Below are 18,627 nucleotides of genomic sequence, written 5' to 3'. Positions count from 1 at the left end.
TCCTCTTGCCCTAACCTACCCATCTTTTATAATAAAATGACTATACATCTAGATACCCATGCTTTCCTAGCCACATTCTAATTAACATGAAACTTCTTATTCTTGAACTAATTAGAAGACTAAAGGCTAAACTATCAATAAAGCTTTTTACATCTCTTTCCTTACAAATCTCGAGGACGAGATTTTTGTTAAGGGGGGGGTAGGATTTGTAACACCCAAAATCCGATTTTAGGATCTACAAAAGTTTCTCCAAAAGGTTTGAACAAAAAAACAATCTTTTAACAAGAATCTTCTCACTTTTAAAGACACTTCTCCCAAAATAAATACTTTTAATAATAAATGACTAAATAAGAAGGATTCCTTACTGAACTACATTATTTCCTAATTAACTATATAATGATATGTACTCTACAGAGTATTAATTCAAAGCATCTCTTCATAAAGGCTGTACACTAGAAATTATTTTACTAAAACAAGTATTTTTATGTATGAACTCCATATTTAAAAGCATTTGCTTAGGTGAATAAGATAATAAACAAAACCATATTTGACACTCATGTTGGAGTTTTATTGTTTGTGCATTTAATCCCAAACTTATACTTGAAATTGAGTTTGAGTTGAAAAAGAATAGAAAGGAAAACAAAATAAAATAAAATAAAATAAAATAAAATAAAAAGTCTTTCCTGCGTCATGGGCCAAATTTGCCTCGTCCTGGCCCAACTACCAGCTCTCCTCAGCCATACACGCGCGCGCGGACCCTCTTGGCCGACATGCGGGGCCCGCGTGGCAGCCACCTGTGCGCGCATTCGCATCCCTTCTTGCCGCTGTCTCTGTCAGCCGGGTCCCACGCGTCACACTCTGCGTTCGAGTCGTCTTCTTCTCCGATAAAATCGCGCAGGCACCTAGACCGGGGTAAGTAATCCATGCCGTGTGGGGCACTCTGGCCGGTGATTCACCTCTGTGGTTTCCGCTCGGACCAACTACCTGAACCGCGAATCGCTGCAGCAAAGTCTACCCAGCGCCTCTGACTCCGTCTTCTTGCTCGGTCTGTAGCAACGGAAGCCGGTGGTGCCGCCAGGAATCGCGGACCCGGACTTCACTGGCGGGGCGCATAAAACTCGAGCCCTATCGCTCCCCTGTGGATACGCCAAGTCGAAGCAAGTAGTCCTCGTGTCGTGTATGCGTACAGAGCGGAGGGAGAGAGAGAATGGGGTGCCGCCGCCGAGCAAGTAATGTCATCGGCGCCGTCCGCGGTTCAAGGTTCATGGCGCCCCTGCCTTAGCAATTGGGGTCGCATGGGCCTGCCCGTGGGTGCTAGCGACCTCCCCAGCCCCGAAGCCGAGCCGGGAACTGCGCAATTTCTCGTCGGTCGCCGTCCGTGGCGGATTCGTCGTGCAATCTCGTCGTGGCGTCCGTCTACTCCCCAATCTCCAGTAAGAACCTCCTCTACATGTCCGCTTTCGTCAACCCTTGGCGTAGAACCGGTCTCATTAGAGTCAACGGGCGCGCGGCGAGGCTGCAGCCACCAGGGAGGGAGCGCCGCCCTGTTTATCGCGAGGAGGAAGAAAGCCAGCAGACCGTTGATCAACCGTTGTAGGGCTAGAATTAGATCTTGTGGGAGTTGGCTCTTGACCGTCCGATTGTGATCAGGCGACTCCGGGGCAATTACGGTAGTATAAAATCGCTCTTGACCGTCCGATTGTGATCAGGCGACTCCGGGGCAATTACGGTAGTATAAAATCCGAACCGCTGATTCTAAATTCAACCGTCGCGATCACGTACCGGTTTGGTTGAGAATTGATTTAATCTGGGCCATCTGGGTGGGATCGGATGGTGGAGATCACTCGATACCGCTTCAGTTGTGCCCTTTTTCACAAGAGACCCTGTGGAATTACGAAATAAACCCGCTGTCCCTCATGACTATTTACTGAGTCTGGGGAATCTTTCGCTGAGGCCCCTGCACTTACCAGATTTCTTGCGCGCAGACCAAAAGTATTGAAATTCAGTTCAGAATTGTTTTTTTAGTGTAAAAGTAATTATTAAAACTTGTTTAATCCCTAGAAAATACATATTAAGTCCAAATGAGTCCATTCTAATTTCTATAACTATATAATACTATTGTTTATCACATAGTACCTCTGTTTTGATATGAATATCAGATTAAAATTAATATCCTAATTAATCTTTTATACAACACTTAAAACTTTATAAATTCATAACTTCTTCATTTTAACTTCGATTTGATCCGTTCAAATTGTGTTAGCCTCGTATAAATATTTACTACGCAGTAACAACATTGATTATACCATGTCTCATACTTTTATAATTAGATATTTATTTATCCTATGTTAATTGGATTAACCTATGTCTATTGGATTAACTTCTGATCTTACGGTTATAATTTGACTAGATGATCCTTAATCAAATAATGACTTAGATTAAAGTTGAGATAATTGTTTATAGAATAACCTCTTATATGAGTTATATTAACCAATTTATAATATAGTTTAACATTTTAATCACATAAATCCTCTATAAAATCATAACTCCTTAATCGTAGCTCCGATCTTAGTAGTCCTCGATCCCACGATCTCGTAGCAACGCGTAGGATATTCTTATATAGTTTGTTCTTATGTTTGGTGTGATGTTAATTTTGCCTATATCATGTTTGTTTGTATTGCTACGACTAGCGCGAGGTTACGAGTCACCTGAAGATCACCCTGGTAACTGGAATCTCAAGTGCCAGGCAAGTTGTGCCCTTGATCCACTTTTGTTACCTAATAATATTCTTTATTATCACTATTCAATGCATAGGTTTAATTTTGATGGGACCTAATAGGACACCCTAGTTTGTTTATCCTGTTTACCTTGTTTACCCCTGAATCAATTGGGTAGTTATGCTATTGCTTTATATGGTTTTCGGGTTAATATTTCATTACATCCATGTTCCAATTATTCTTTTATGTTATTTATGTTCATGACAAGATCATTATGTTAATTGGAACATGGAGCGACCACCCGGGAAAACAGTGCTACCACAAGGGTTTAATGGGACGCCCTTGGCTGAATAACTAGGAAAGCTAGTGGAGGTCTTCCTTACCCGAAAGGGGCAAGGGCAGTAGGGGAGTGGTCAGTGTAGGGAGGCCCTCGGGAGGATTTTGCTGCGATGGCGGTCCTGCAAGGGATTCCTGCATTGGAGCTTCCTATAAACTGTAGCGGGATTTCTGAAGCTAGTGGAACTTTGTAAAGGCCTCGTAGTGTTACCCTGCCTCGCTTCCTTGGTAGAGGTGTATGGGATTCATGACCCCTTGGCAGATGGGTAACACGGCTTGTGGGTAAAGATGTGCAACCTCTGCAGAGTGTAAAACTAGTATACTAGCCGTGCTCACGGTCAAGAGCGGCTCGGACCCTCACATGATTAATTTATGGAACTAAATTCAATTTGTCATATGCATTGCATGGGATTATTTATTAATTTTGTTCTATTACTTTTATTAAGGTTTGATATTTACTTACACCTAGTAATTGCTAATAAAAGTTTGACCAACATTAAAAGCAATGCTCAGCTTTAACCATTTTCTTTGATAAGCCTTACACTTCATGAGCTCCCACCTTTGGCGAGTTCATGCACATTATTCCCCACAACTTGTTGAGCGATGAATGTATGTGAGCTCACCCTTGCTGTCTCACACCCCCCCACAGGAGAAGAACAGGTGGTTCAGTGGAGCATCATATCGAGGAGTTCGATTCGATCTAGGTGGCGTCTCCCAGTTGACTTTCTGGCGCCAAGGATGGATTTTAGATCTGCTATATTTATCTTTTATTTTGTAAGACTTCCGCTATGTAATAAGTACTCTGATTATTGTGACATTTATCTCTATACACTCTGTGATTATATATGTTGTCTTCTTTGGCACATGTATGAGATGCACCCGGCTTTGTCCTTTAAACCCGGGTGTTACATCGGGCTCGGGCGTGTCGTCGGTCTTGACTGAGGGTTGATGTAGGTCTCCGGAATAGACGTCTGGGGGAACCGTTGTCCACCCCGAGGCTATCTTAGCCAACTCGTCCGCAGTCTCGTTGTATCGTCGGGCGATGTGGTTGAGCTCGAGCCCGTAGAACTTGTCCTCTAGGCACCGAACCTCACCGCAGTAGGCTTCCATCTTCGGGTCGCGGCAGTGGGAGTTCTTCATGACTTGGTCGATGACAAGCTGCGAGTCGCCACGAGCGTCGAGGCGTCAGACCCCTAGCTCGATGGCGATACGCAACCCGTTAACTAGAGCCTCATACTCGGCCACATTGTTGGACGCCGGGAAATGGAGGCGCAGCACGTAGCAGAGGTGCTTTCCGAGGGGTGACACGAAGAGCAGGCCCGCGCCCGCTCCTGTCTTCATTAGCGACCCGTCGAAAAACATGGTCCAGAGTTCCGGTTGGATCGGAGCTGCTGGAAGCTGGGTGTCGACCCATTCAGCCACAAAGTCCGCCAAGACTTGGGACTTGACGGCCTTCCAAGGGGCGAACGAGATTGTCTCGCCCATGATCTCCACCGCCCACTTTGCAATCCTTCCCGAGGCCTCTCGGCACTGGATGATCTCTCCTAGGGGGAAGGATGACACCACAGTCACTGGATGAGACTCGAAATAGTGTCGCAACTTTCGCCGCGTCAGAATTACCGCGTACAGTAGCTTCTGGATTTGCGGGTAGCGGATTTTGGTCTCGGACAGTTCTTCACTGATGAAGTAGACCGGCCTCTGGACGGGCAATGCATGCCCCTCTTCTCGTCTCTCGACCACGATCGCGACGCTGACCACCTGAGTGGTAGCGGCAACGTAGATCAAGAGGGCTTCTCCGGCAGCGGGGGGCACCAAGATGGGCGCGCTTGTAAGGAGCGCCTTTAGGTTCCCGAGGGCTTCCTCGGCCACGGGGGTCCAAGTGAAGCGCTCGGTCTTCCTCAAGAGGCGGTACAAAGGTAGGCCTCTTTCGCCGAGGCGCAAGATGAAACGGCTCAGAGCCGCAAGGCATCCCATAACCCTCTGTACTCCTTTCAAGTCCTTGATGGGCCCCATGTTGGTGATGGTCGCGATTTTCTCCGGGTTGGCCTCGATGCCCCGCTCGGAGACGATGAACCCCAGGAGCATGCCTCGGGGGACTCCGAAGACACACTTCTCGGGATTGAGTTTTACGCCTTTCGCCTTGAGACACCGGAATGTCGTTTCAAGGTCGGAGAGGAGGTCAGAGGCTTTCCTTGTCTTGACTACGATGTCATCGATGTAAGCCTCGACCGTTTGGCCAATGTGTTCTCCAAACACGTGGTTCATGCACCTTTGGTATGTCGCACCCGCATTCCTAAAATCGAATGGCATAGTAATGTAGCAGTACATGCCAAAGGGTGTGATGAAAGAAGTCGTGAGCTGGTCGGACTCTTTCATCCTGATTTGGTGATACCCTGAGTAGGCATCGAGGAAAGACAGGGTTTCGCACCCAGCAGTGGAATCCACGATTTGATCGATGCGAGGCAGAGGGTAGGGAACCTTCAAACATGCTTAGTTTAGACTGGTGTAGTCTACACACATCCGCCATTTCCCTCCTTTCTTTCTCACAAGCACAGGGTTGGCAAGCCATTCTGGATGGAATACCTCTTTGATGAACCCTGCAGCCATCAGCTTGTGGATCTCCTCGCCTATGGCTCTGCGCTTTTCTTCGTCGAATCGGCGCAGAGGCTGCTTCACGGGTCGGGCTCCAGCTCGGATATCCAGCTAGTGCTCGGCGACATCCCTCGGTATGCCAGGCATGTCTGAGGGACTCCATGCAAAAACTTCGGCGTTCGCGCAGAGAAAGTCGACGAGCACTGCTGCCTATTTGGGGTCGAGCTCGGAGCCGATCCGGATCTGCTTGGAGGCGTCGTTGCTGGGGTCGAGAGGGACGGACTTGACCGTCTCAGCTGGCTCGAAGTTGCCGGCGTGGCGCTTCGCATCTGGCACCTCCTTGGAGAGGTTCTCCAGGTCGGCGATGAGGGCCTCGGATTCGGCGAGGGCCTCGGCGTACTCCACGCACTCCACGTCGCATTCGTACGCGTGTCGGTACGTGGAGCCGACGGTGATGACCCCGTTGGGGCCCAGCATCTTGAGCTTGAGGTAGGTGTAGTTGGGGATGGCCAGGAACTTGGCATAGCATGGTCTCCCCAGCACTGCGTGGTAGGTCCCTCGGAACCCGACCACCTCGAACGTGAGGGTTTCCTTTCGGAAGTTGGAGGGAGTCCCGAAGCAGACGGGCAGATCGAGTTGCCCAAGGGGTTGGATGCGTTTCCCGGGGATGATCCCATGAAAAGGCGCCGTGCCGGCCTGGATCGAGGACAGATCGATCAGCAGGAGCCCGAGGGTCTCGGCGTAGATGATGTTGAGGCTGCTGCCTCCGTCCATGAGGACCTTGGTAAGCCTGATGTTGCCGATGACGGGATCGACAACGAGCGGGTACTTTTCCGGGCTCGGCACGCGGTCGGGGTGGTCGCCCTGGTCGAAGGTGATGGGCTTGTCGGACCAGTCTAGGTAGACTGGCGCCGCCACCTTTATCGAGCAGACCTCCCGGCGCTCTTGCTTGCGGTGCCGAGACAAGGCGTTCGCCACTTGCCCACCGTAGATCATGAAGCAGTCGTGGACCTCGGGGAACTCCTCTGCCTTGTGATCCTCCTTCTTGTCGTTGTTGTGGGCTCTGCCACCTTCCGCCGGTGGCCCGGCCTTGTGGAAGTAGCGCCGAAGCATGACGCACTCCTCAAGGGTGTGCTTGACGGGACCCTAGTGATAGGGGAACGACTCCTTGAGCATCTTGTCGAACAGGTTGGCGCCTCCGGGAGGCTTCCGAGGAATCCTGTGCTCGGCGGCGGCGACAAGGTCTGCGTCAGCGGCGTCGCGTTTCGCTTGCGACTTCTTCTTGCCCTTCTCCTTGGTGTCGCGCTGAGCGGACGCCTCGGGGACGTCTTCCGGCAGACGCCCCTGAGGCTTCTTGTCCTTTCAGAAGATGGCCTCGACCGCCTCCTGACCAGAGGCGAACTTGGTGGCGATGTCCATCAGCTCGCTCGCCCTGGTGGGAGTCTTGCGACCCAGCTTGCTCACCAGGTCGCGGCAAGTGGTGCCGGCGAGGAACGCGCCGATGACATCCGAGTCGGTGATGTTGGGCAGCTCGGTGCGCTGCTTCGAAAATTGCCGGATGTAGTCCCGGAGGGATTCTCCCGGCTGCTGGCGGCAGCTTCGGAGATCCTAGGATTTCCCAGGACGCACGTATGTGCCCTGGAAGTTGCCGGTGAAGGCTTTGACCAGGTCGTCCCAGTTGGAGATCTGCGCAGGAGGCAGATGCTCCAGCCAGGCTCGGGCGGCGTCGGAGAGGAACAGGGGAAGGTTGCGGATGATGAGGTTGTCATCATCCGTCCCACCCAGCTGGCAGGCCAGCCGGTAGTCCGCGAGCCACAGTTCCGGCTTTGACTCCCCCGAGTACTTGGTGATGGTAGTCGGGGTTCGGAACCGGGTCAGGAACAGCGCCCGTCGTATGGCCCGGCTGAAAGCTCGCGGACCGGGTGGTTCGGGCGAGGGGCTCCGATCCTCCCCGCTGTCGTAGCGTCCCCCACGCCTAGGGTGGTAGCCTCGGCGCACCTTCTCGTCGAGGTGGGCTCGACGGTCGCGGTGGTGGTGCTCGTTGCCGAGGTGACCTGGGGCCGCAGGCGCGGTGTTCCGCGTTTGCCCGGTGTGGACTGAGGCTTCCCGCATGAATCGGGAAGTCGCGGCGCGATGCTCCGGGGGGTACCCCTGCCTTCGGGAGACAGAGCTTTCGGCCCGTCGGAACGCGGCATCCTCTAGGAGATTCTTGAGCTCTCCCTGGATACGCCGCCCCTCGGTGGTGGATGGTTCCGGCATCGCTCGGAGCACTATCGCTGCTGCTGCCAGGTTCTGGCCGACCAGACTGGAAGTTGGGGGCAGCCTTGCCCTGGCATCGTCGGCAATGCGGTGCTGGACGTCCTAGGCCAGATGACGTGCTTCTCCGGTCGGTGCTCAGCCTGCCCACTCCTGCCCGATATTTTGCCGAAGCTGCACAAGTTGTCCTGCTTCCTCGTCGAGCCTGGCCTGCATCTCGCGGATTTGCTCGAGCTGTGCGTCCTGACCCCCCGCAGGGACTGGGACCACAGCTAGCTCCCGAAGGATGTCAACGTGAGGCGCAGGCCTAGGGGGATCACCGTACTCCGGCATACCAAGATGGTTGCCTTCGTCGAGACCCCCTAGATCGACGTGGAAGCATTCGCGACTTGGGCCACAGTCCTCGTCGCCGAGGCTGTGGCCACTATCGGAGCAATCGGAGAGGCAGTAGTCACATGCGGTCATGAAGTCCCGCATGGCACTAGGGTCACCGAGCCCGTAGAAATCCCAACCAGAGTCGGGCTCGTCATCGTCCTCGGAACCCAGGGGCCCGTAGGTCAAGACGGTCGTCAGTCGGTCCCAGGGTGACCGCATATGATACCCCGGAGGGTTTGGACATGCCTTTCTGAAAGCGTCCACCGAAGCGGGGTCGCTTGGTGTGTCGCAGCTGAATCTAAAAGGCATGGGATGGGAAACGGACGGTACCTCTTGATCGACGGGTGGTGACAAAGTCGCATCAGGGACGGACTGCACCATCGTCTCAGGTATGAGGCTAACGCCCAGCAAGTCCTTTGCGAGCGTGCTGGTGTCGTCCGTCTGCTTGGGGTTGGCATGTTGCGGGGAAACGACGCTCGTCTTCATCTCAGACACGAGGTCAACGCCCGACGTGTCCCCCGCTGGGGCGCCGGTGCCGTCGACTCGCTCGACAGCCGACTAGGTGTCGCCTCCTGCTTGGCCATGCCTACCCCGCCTCCTCCTCCGTCGGCGGGGAAGGTGATGGGACAGACCTGGATGTTGCTCTTCCGCCACGTGGGGAAGACGTCGTTGATTCCGCCGCCGGCAGGCGGGCTGACGGCCGCCATTGTCGTTGTCGTGCGACGGAGGAAGGAGTATCATGTCGCAGCTGCCGTCGAGGGACATGAACTCAAGACTCCCGAAACGGAGCATCGTCCCGGGTCGGAGAGGTTGCTGGAGACTACCCATCTGGAGCTTGACGGGAGGCTGTTCGTCAACACGCAGCAGTCCCCTACCTGGCGCGCCAACTGTCGGCGTTTTGACCCCGGGGGGTCCCTGGACCGACGAGTAAATTGTCGCTGCGTGTCCCAGCCCAGATGGGTCGGCACGAGAAGGAACACAAAGGGGGGAAAACCAGCAAGGGGAAACTGCGGCCTTCGTGTTGTCCTGCGCCCAGGGCGGATGCGCTTGTAGTAGGGGGTTACAAGCGTTCGCGTGGGAGAGAGAGAGAGAGCCTTGTGCGTCGGCCCGTTCTCCCGTGCGGCCAACCTTCTCGTACGAGAGCCCTGGACCTTCCTTTTATAGGCGTAAGGAGAGGGCCCAGGTGTACAATGGGGGTGTAGCAATGTGCTAACGTGTCTAGCAAAGGGGAGCCAGAACCCTATGTACGTGCCGTCGTGGCTGTCGAAGAGGTTTTGGCGCCCTGTTCATGTGATGTCGTGGCCGTCGGAGGAGCGCTTGAGCCCTGTGGAAGTACAGTTGTCGGGGCTGTCGGATCCTTGCTGACGTCTCCTTGCTTCTGTAAGGGGCTGAGAGCCGCCGTCGTCGTGGAGCACGCGGGGTGCCATCATTACTTGTTTACCGGGGCGAACCAGATGGGACGCCGGTCTTGTTCCCCGTAGCCTGAGCTAGCTAGAAGTAGGGTAATGATGGCCCCCCTTGTGACGTGGTCGGTCCGAGCCCGGGGTCGGGCAAGGCGGAGGCTCCTCCGAGGTCGAGGCTGAGTCCGAGCCCGGGGGTCGGGCGAGGCGGAGACCGTCGTCCGAGGTCGAGGTTGAGTCCGAGCCCGGGGGTCGGGCGAGGCGGAGACCGTCGTCCGAGGTCGAGGTTGAGTTCGAGCCCTGGGGTCAGGCGAGGCGGAGTACGTCTTCCGAGGTCGAGGTTGAGTCCGAGCCCAGGGGTCGGGCGAGGCGGAGACCGTCGTCCGAGGTCGAGGTTGAGTCCGAGCCCGGGGGTCGGGCGAGGCGGAGACCGTCGTCCGAGGTCGAGGTTGAGTCCGAGCCCTGGGGTCGGGCGAGGCGGAGTCCGTCTTCCGAGGTCGAGGTTGAGTCCGAGCCTGGGGGTCGGGCGAGGCGGAGTCCGTCGTCCGAGGTCGAGGCTGAGTCCGAGCCCTGGGGTCGGGCGAGGCGGAGTCCGTCGTCCAGCGTCGAGGTTGAGCCCGAGCTCCGGGGTCGGGCGGGCGGAGCTTCCTATGGCGCCCGAGGCTGGACTTAGCTGCTGTGAGCCTTGCTCTATCGAGTGGCACAGCAGTCGGAGCAGGGCAGGCGGCGCTGTTTTCCTATCAGGTCGGTCAGTGGAGCGGCGAAGTGACTGCGGTCACTTCGGCCCTGTCGACTGAGGAGCGCGCGTCAGGATAAGGTGTCAGTCGATCCTTGCATTAAATGCTCCTACGATACGGTCGGTTGGCGTGGCGATCTGGCTAAGGTTGCTTCTCCGCGAAGCCTGGGCCTCGGGCGAGCCGAGGGTGCGTCCGTTGCTTGAGGGGACCCTCGGGCGAGACGTGAATCCTCCTGGGTCGGCTGCCGTTTCCCGTGGCCGGGCTCGGGCGAGGCGAGATCGTGTCCCTTGAGTGGATGGAGCCTTACCTGAATCGCGCCCATCAGGCCTTTGCAGCTTTATGCTGATGGGGGTTACCAGCTGAGATTAGGAGTCTTGGGGGTACCCCTAATTATGGTCCCCGACAGAAAGAGAGAGCGAAAACAAATCACAAGCAAATGAAGAGTGTGACACGGTGATTTGTTTTACCAAGGTTCGGTTCTTGCAAACCTATTCCCCGTTGAGGTGGTCACAAAGACCGGGTCTCTTTCAACCCTTTCCCTCTCTCAAACAGTCACTTAGACCGAGTGAGCTTCTCTTCTCAATCAATTAGGACACTTAGTCCCCACAAGGACCACCACACAATTGGTGTCTCTTGCGTTGATACAAAGATCTTAGGAACAAGAAATGGGGAAGAAGAAAAGTGATCCAAGCGCAAGAGCTCAAAAGAACATGGCAAAACTCTCTCTTCTAGTCACTATTGCTTTGAGTGGAATTGGGACTTGGAGAGATTTTGATTCACTCTATTTGTGTCTTGTATTGAATGCACTAGCTCTTGTATTGAATGTGTTGGCTGAAAACTTGGATGCCTTGAAGTGTGGTGGTTGGGGGGTATTTATAGCCCCAACCACCAAAGTGGCCGTTGGGGAAGGCTGCTGTCGAAGGGCGCATCAGACAGTCCGGTGCGCCACCGGACACTGTCCGGTGCGCCAGCCACGTCACCCAACCGTTAGGGTTCGACCGTTGGAGCTCTGACAAGTGGGGCGACCGGACAGTCCGGTGGTGCACCGGACAGTCACTGTTCACTGTCCGGTGCGCCATCTGCGCCTGCTCTGACTTCTGCGCGCGCAGTCGCGCACTGTTCACTGTTGCTTTTGCAGACGACCGTTGGCGTTGTAGCCGTTGCTCCGCTTGGCACACCGGACAGTCCGGTGCTACACCGGACAGTCCGGTGAATTATAGCAGAGTGGCTCCCCAAATTCCCGAAGCTAGCGAGTTGGAGTTGATCCACCCTGGTGCACCGGACACTGTCCGGTGGTGCATCGGACACTGTCCGGTGCGCCAGACCAGGGCAGTCTTCGGTTGGTTTGCTCCTTTCTTTTTGAACCTTTTCTTTTAACTTTGTATTGATTTATTGTGAACCTTTGGCACCTGTGGAACATATATTCTAGAGCAAACTAGTTAGTCCAATAATTTGTGTTGGGCAATTCAACCACCAAAATCATTTAGGAAAAGGTTTGACCCTATTTACCTTTCAGTCACTAAATTCACTAAACACATATAGTATAATATGAACCATTAAACTCACTAAATTGTCGGGGCAGGGCCGAGGTCGAAGACAGGGCGGTGCCGGGCCGACGATGGTGGAGGTGGGCGCGGGCGGTGGTGGGGCGCGACAGCGGTGGTGGGGCGCGACAGCGGTGGTGAGGCGCAGCGAGGGCGGGCGAGGGCAAGGCGGCGCACGAGTGAGAGTGAGTGAGGGCACCGACCAGTAACAACTATGTAAATGTTCTTTACCGAGTGTCCGCGATCTGGCATGCGACAAAGATTTTTATTAATTTAAAAATATACTTTGTCGAGTGCCCGCGATCTGGCACTCGGTAAAGAGTTCTTTCTCGAGTGCCACAGACAAGCACTCGACAAAGATTGTTTTAAATATTTTTTAAAAGACTTTGTCGAGCGTCCCCCGCCCGACACTCGGCAAAGTACCTTTTTTGGACACTCGGCAAAGTATATTTTTATTTTTTTTTTCCAACCAAACTTTTTGTGGTTTGTTCCTATACTATGTAAACTTACATGTTCCCTTTTTTGCACAATTATAAAAGTGTTTGCTATAACTATTAGATTTTGTTTGTTTAAATGAGTTTTCTCGGATAATTCAGATTTGAACTGTAAGTCACTCGAAAAATAGAAAATAGTGAATGCAACAATGATCTTCATGTTATTTAGCACAAGTTACGGCTGATTTCAGGAGCACACCGGAATTTTTGAGCACCATGCTCACAAAACATGACCGTGAACTTGTCATCCAGTTGTTTAAAAATTGAATAAAACACAAAAAAAAGATAGAAAATCATGAAATTTGTCCACATGTTATGATATCATATGTAGAGCGTATGATATAAATTTGAGAATGTTTCGAGAAAGTTGTCGCGTACTATATGTAGAAACATAAGTGTCCTACACATGAAATCTTAAAATTTCAATATAGACCGGCTAGGTTTCTACACATAGTGCGTAATAACTTTCACGAAACATTTTCAATTTTTTATCACAACCTCTACATATGATATCATTACATGTGGATAAGTTTCATGATTTTCTAACTTTGTTTGTGTTTTATACAATTTTTAAACAACTGGATGACAATTTCATGGTCTTGTTTCGTGAGCATGGTGCTCGAAAATTCCAGTCTGCTCTTGAAATCAGTCGTAACTTGTGCTAAATAATATGAATATCATTTTGCATTCACGGTTTTTCATGTTTCGAGTGACTTGCAGTTCAAATCTGAATTATCCGAGAAAATCCAATTAAACGAGCAAAATCTAATAGTTATATCAAACACTTTTATATTTGTGCCAAAATCGAAATGTAGATCTATATAGTGTGGGAACAAAACACAAAAAGTTTAGTTGGAAAAAAGAAAAGAATAAAAATATATTTTGTTGAGTGTCAAAGTAAAACACTCGGCAAAGCATGGTTTGCCGAGTGTCCGCTGGATGACGCTCGGTAAAGTAGCCTCTTTGCCGAGTGCCAACGTCTGGCGCTCGACAAAGATAATGGCCGTAAACTATAGACGGCTGCTCACGGTTCTTTGCCGAGCGTCGCCGTTCGCCGAGCGTCTGTCTATGCCGAGCGTCATACTCTCGGTAAACGTGGTAGAGTGTGACTTTGCCGAGTGGCCGGACAAAAAATACAGCCGGATTCCGGCAGTGTATACAGCTAGCCAGGCAAATAATTAAAACTTGGTTTTGAAATCGTAAAACATGCATGCGTGCTGCTTTGCTTGTGCCAGTGCATGGCATGGAGTGTTAGGTTTGGTAGTTAGCGACTATTCATTACGTGCGGATTGAAATCAAGCAAGGCCACAGAACACTGCCGTCTACACCACAACTTGCACCAATTCAACACACCTCTACGAGTAGACTGCAGCACAGCATGGCCAGTTGGTTACCAAGTTTCACCGCCGCACCACACAACCAGTAGATTTGAATTCACCAGATTTCACCGGTACAGGAGCAGCGCGTTTGCCATAAAAAAGCAGGCAGCAGCACTCACGTGGCACTAGGATTTATAAATAAAAATTGAAATTTAACTGTCTTTTTTCAGATTCGCCCTTTCCTTGTGGCTGCCTGCCTAATTTCCGGCAAAGAGCTGCACGAACTAACTAATCGTAGTCTTGGATTCCTAATTGCTGTTCGCGTGCATAACATTTAAGTTTTTTTTCTCCACCGGCTATAATACTAATTTCGTTGTAACCTCTACACCTTTAATATTTTTTGGGGACACACTTTTGCATGTCCAGGATGAGAATGCGCCAAAATTTAGTCCTTTCGAGGAGTGAAACAATGAGCCATTGGTTATTACTAACAAACTTGTTAGAGTGACTAAAGTTTAGTGATTAAATTTTAATTACTTTTAGTCTTAAAAAAATAAACATGGTGACTAAAGTGTGGTGATTAAACTTTAGTTTTTTAGTCACCAGGGGTGACTAAAAGGAACTAAAGTGAGATTTTTACCTTATTTGTCCTCTCCTCTTTTTCCGTATAACATAGAGCCACTAATTATTAGGAGTAATATAGTCATTATTCACACTAATTAATACTCTTTAGTCATGTTTAGTCACTGAAATCAAACGGGGTACATTAAGCTTAGTCAGGTAACTAAGAAAACCAAAAGGAGGCTATCTCCAGACTTCTTATCACAACTCTTATTTCAAACTCCAAATTTCGAACTCGGAACTCCAACATACAAACAATACAGTCTATAGTAAAAAAAAAGAGTTTTGCACGATCTGCTAAGCACGGCCTAAGGAATCTAACTAATATATACCACTGGATAGGAGTTGTTCTGTCTCGTTAGAAATACGGATTATGAATCCGGGTGGATCGCATACAAGATACGACGCACACAGCCACACAGATTATAGCATAGCATTGATAATTAGTAGAGAAACATGACAAAAGATTATAGCAGTCACCAAAAAACCACATTCGCCAAAAGGATAATTGCACAATGCTATACTTAGCTTCTTCGGACAGTGGCTCTGTTCACTGTCAGAATGTTCTGATGTTACATATAACGAGCCCTCCATACTCTATCCGATTCTGAAAGGTCACCATATCCTTCAGTAAGTCCGGATCAACTTTCTGTGAGGCATAGTCATCGGCAAAATAACTTGACCTCGTCTCCTTTAGCTCTGTATTGTTCCCCCTTCCGAAATTCCCAAGGTATTGCCGAACATCGCAGTTTTCGAGCTTTTTTACTGGCTCGTGGGTGAAAGAGAAACAAGAACTTCTGCTCCGCGGAGTGTCAAAGCCATCAGGATCATCGCTGGAGACGCTCCTGATTTTCAAACCAGCACCATTTGTGTGACTAAAGATAACACTGTCAGACACATCGGATCCAGTTGCGCTAATTGAGCACTGAGTTTGCTTGTCAGATTCCTGGGAGAAGAGGGGGGTCAAAATGCATTATAACAAGGTGCCAATGATAATTCAAGGTGACTGTATCCTATGAATCTATGCATCATACAGAAAGAACTAATATAGATAACCCTATAATATGAGAACATGAGAAGGGGGACAATCATGAAGGGTGATATTTTGATTTAGACAACCAATCAATATAAAACATAGTATATTAGTATGGTTTTCAGGATGATTCACAGCTCAGGTACTATTTGGATCTCATGGGACCACCATAAGCTATGGTAAGAAACAGGCAAACAGCATGTTTTATATGCAAAATCAATTAAAGAGGTGCTTCCATTTTTCCGTTTAATTTTTCCCAAAAAATGTAAAAATATATAGAACTTCATAGATTTTTCGGTGCTCCCCATGATCCAGGAGATCGTACCAAGAAATAATAATGATGCATAACATGTCCCAAAAATACTTCTGAGTCTCAGTATAGGCTCATACTACTGTGCATAAACATCAGTCGAGAACATATTAAAATAGAAGGACCTCAATGAGCGAACTTGAACTACAAAAATCCAAGCAAAGAAAAAAAATCAATTCACTAACCACATGATATCCATGTTGATCAGCCAGAGTGTGGGGTTCTTGAAAGATTGATCTCCCTTTGTGGAAAAATCTACTATTGCTCTTTGGTGGGACATTCACAACTGAATTTGGTTGAGGATCCTCAGGTGATGAGAAATCAGTGCTATCCATTGTTGAAATTGAAACGCATTCCTCAAAATAGTTCATTGCCTCTTCAGCTAAACGCCTTGACACTTTCAGTCTTTCTATGCTACTCTGTAATAATCCCAAAGCAGATATAACAGGTCAGCTCAGGATTGTATATTATCAACACAAATCAATCTCTAGATGGAATATATAAATAGTAGATCTACTACCTTTCTTCTTGGCCGTTTTTTATGTGTCTCAGTAAAGTTTGGATCTGTTACTATGCCCTTCAGCATTCTGCTCAGTTCTTGTTCCCGCTGCTCTTCAACTGCCAAATCTGCCCTAAGCTTTCGAGCACGTTCATGTGACTGCAATCCAGCAGTAAACGGTTATAACTTATGACTACATTTAGCTAAAGGCATGACACAGTTGGCACAACAATTACCAGACCTGTTTTAGTTTTAATGTATATTCTGTTATGTCAGGAGCGAGCTCAGAGGTGTCAGGATCAAACTCAAGAGAAGCTTCCAATTCCCCCCGTTGCTGGTTTGCTCCATGGTGCCATGTGTCTGAAACCAGCTCAGAAGCATCTGTATCAAACTCAAGAGAAATTTCCATTTGCTCCCAGTGCTGTTTTGCTGCACTGTTCCTGGACTCAAGAGAAATTTCCACAACATTTTTCTTTCCATATTCTGTTACATAATCACTAATGTCAGAGATAAACTCAGCAGAATCTGGATCGAATTCAGGAGGAATTTCCAGAACTGGATCCACTGGGACAGTTGAGTGGTCCTGCTGCCAAATGGTTTAAATGGTCAAATAAAAATAGTAGCATCACTAACAAGTAACAACTTAGCACAAGGGAATAAAATATGAATGAAAGGTCTAGAAAGGACATGTCATATAAAAACAGCAAAGTTTTTTTTTCCAAACATCAAAAAATAGTAAAGTAAAATTCAAAGCAAAAGCTGGAAATAAAGGCAACATTTCTCCTTTACAAAGAGAAAGGAGTACTAGCCCAATATTTCTAAAAAAGCACATTTTCAACCTGACAATATTCTATTGAAAGAGATCATGTTGTGAACTCAGACAAACAAGTGGGCAGCATGATGGATCGATGGCATATGCATTGCAATAACACTAGAAAAAGAAAACTGCATATGCACACATAAATGTTCAAAAGTAATCTTTTTTTTTCGAGTTCATAGCTACACCAATGAATTGCAACAACAATAGCTTTAACACAAGTGATTCTCTAATTCTTACATGCTCGAGATGGCCAGGTGAAGAAACAACAGTGCTAGATTCTGACTGTGTAGTTTCATCCATTTGCCGGCACCCCTGTGTACAATAAACACTAGTAGTCACTCAAGTATTCATGTTGCCAGTAAATCGTGTGGCATGCATACGGCTGACCAAAGTACCAAACTACACGAACTATTTCACCAACCGCTCCGGTTGTTGACCCCTGGGATGAACAACTTGCATCAGTTCCCTTACGCTTCCCCTGTGAGATGTGTAAATTTACGAGTTCCTTTGAAATACATATATGCAGCATGTAAATAAAACATCTGACATTCAAAACCAGAGTCCAGAGTAGAGATACCTCTGGAACTGAATGCTGGCTCCTCCATGACTGCAGTTTCCTTGCCACACCCCTGGCTTCTGCATCGGTCTGCCAGATGTATAGCAAGACAAAAAAAAATTGAGATTAATTGGCATGGCATTCCCTGGTGTCAGCCAGAACCGGGTTTTGATGGATATAAAATCCAGATTGATTGTCAGTTACTAGTCTATATGTCAATATGTTATACTGCTATGGCCATAAATAGGAGTGGGGAACATGGAAAGTTGCAAGCACAAGCTACTACGAAGGGGAGAGCTTTTCTTGAGACGCAGTTTCCGAGTGAAGCGTGAAGCAGAGAGTTCACGCTACCTCGGAGCCCCGGTAGGTGCGTGCGACGTCGGCCACCGACCGCGCCCGCGAAGCCTTCCTCCCGCCGACATCGGCAGCAGAGTCCGCCACCGAGGCGGTGTGGCGCCGCTGCGGCGGCGCGACGGAGGCCGACCGCGCCCTCCCTCCACCGCCGCCGCGCCCCCCGCTCTTGAGCCGCGGCTCACGCCCCCTCTCCCGGCCCGCCGCATCCCCACGGCCGGAGGTAGCACCAGTAGCAGCAGCCGCCCCGGGGGGCGGAGATGGCGAGGCGGACGGGGAGGCCGCGGAGTCGAAGAGCGGGTTGGTGCGCGTGTTGGCGTAGTCCTCGTGGGCGGCGCGGGGCGCCGCGCTGACGGAGCGCGAGCGGGTGCGGCGCGGGCACGGGGGCGGGTCGGAGCGGGAGGTGGTGGTGGCGTGGAGGGCGCGGCGCGTGGTGGACTTGAACGCCGCCGACGCCATCCGAGTGCGAATCGGTACTACGGGCGGCGCGGGAGGAGGTAATGAAAAGCAGCGAGAGAAGACGGGAGGAAATGCCAAAAGGACGGAGCGGCCGGAGAAGTCGAAGCTGCTGATAATGGCGGTGGCGGGGGCGGGGGCTGGGTGCCTGCTGGCTTTGACCTTTGAGAATGACCTGTGGGGTCAGGTTACCAGCGGAAGAAAGGGGGTC

General features: G+C 50.2%; 1 protein-coding gene across 1 annotated transcript; it reads right to left on the bottom strand.

Annotated features, from left to right (window-relative positions):
- Window positions 1-14,720: 14,720 nt before the first annotated feature.
- LOC103647128 (uncharacterized) lies at window positions 14,721-18,585 on the bottom strand. Its single transcript, XM_008671690.2, has 8 exons — window positions 17,961-18,585; window positions 17,631-17,699; window positions 17,475-17,531; window positions 17,291-17,365; window positions 16,475-16,819; window positions 16,255-16,392; window positions 15,920-16,153; window positions 14,721-15,337 (listed from the first exon to the last, which is right to left on the bottom strand). The coding sequence occupies exons 1-8, from the start codon at window positions 18,417-18,419 to the stop codon at window positions 14,948-14,950; spliced, it is 1,767 nt and encodes a 588-aa protein (XP_008669912.1). The 5' UTR covers window positions 18,420-18,585; the 3' UTR covers window positions 14,721-14,947.
- Window positions 18,586-18,627: the final 42 nt, after the last annotated feature.

Source organism: Zea mays, chromosome 2 (assembly GCF_902167145.1).
Source record: "Zea mays cultivar B73 chromosome 2, Zm-B73-REFERENCE-NAM-5.0, whole genome shotgun sequence".
Classification (NCBI taxonomy): domain Eukaryota; kingdom Viridiplantae; phylum Streptophyta; class Magnoliopsida; order Poales; family Poaceae; genus Zea; species Zea mays.
The sequence above is the reverse complement of the archived record's forward strand: the minus strand, read 5'-3'. Positions and strand labels throughout refer to the sequence as shown.

Excerpts from the sequence above, each read along its gene's own strand:
- LOC103647128 (XM_008671690.2), bottom strand. The coding sequence starts at position 18,419 with ATGGCGTCGGCGGCGTTCAAGTCCACCACGCGCCGCGCCCTCCACGCC. Across the intron at positions 17,532-17,630 it reads GCCAGCATTCAGTTCCAGAG|GGGAAGCGTAAGGGAACTGA; the intron begins GTATCTCTACTC and ends CACATCTCACAG. Across the intron at positions 16,393-16,474 it reads ATACATTAAAACTAAAACAG|TCACATGAACGTGCTCGAAA; the intron begins GTCTGGTAATTG and ends GCTGGATTGCAG.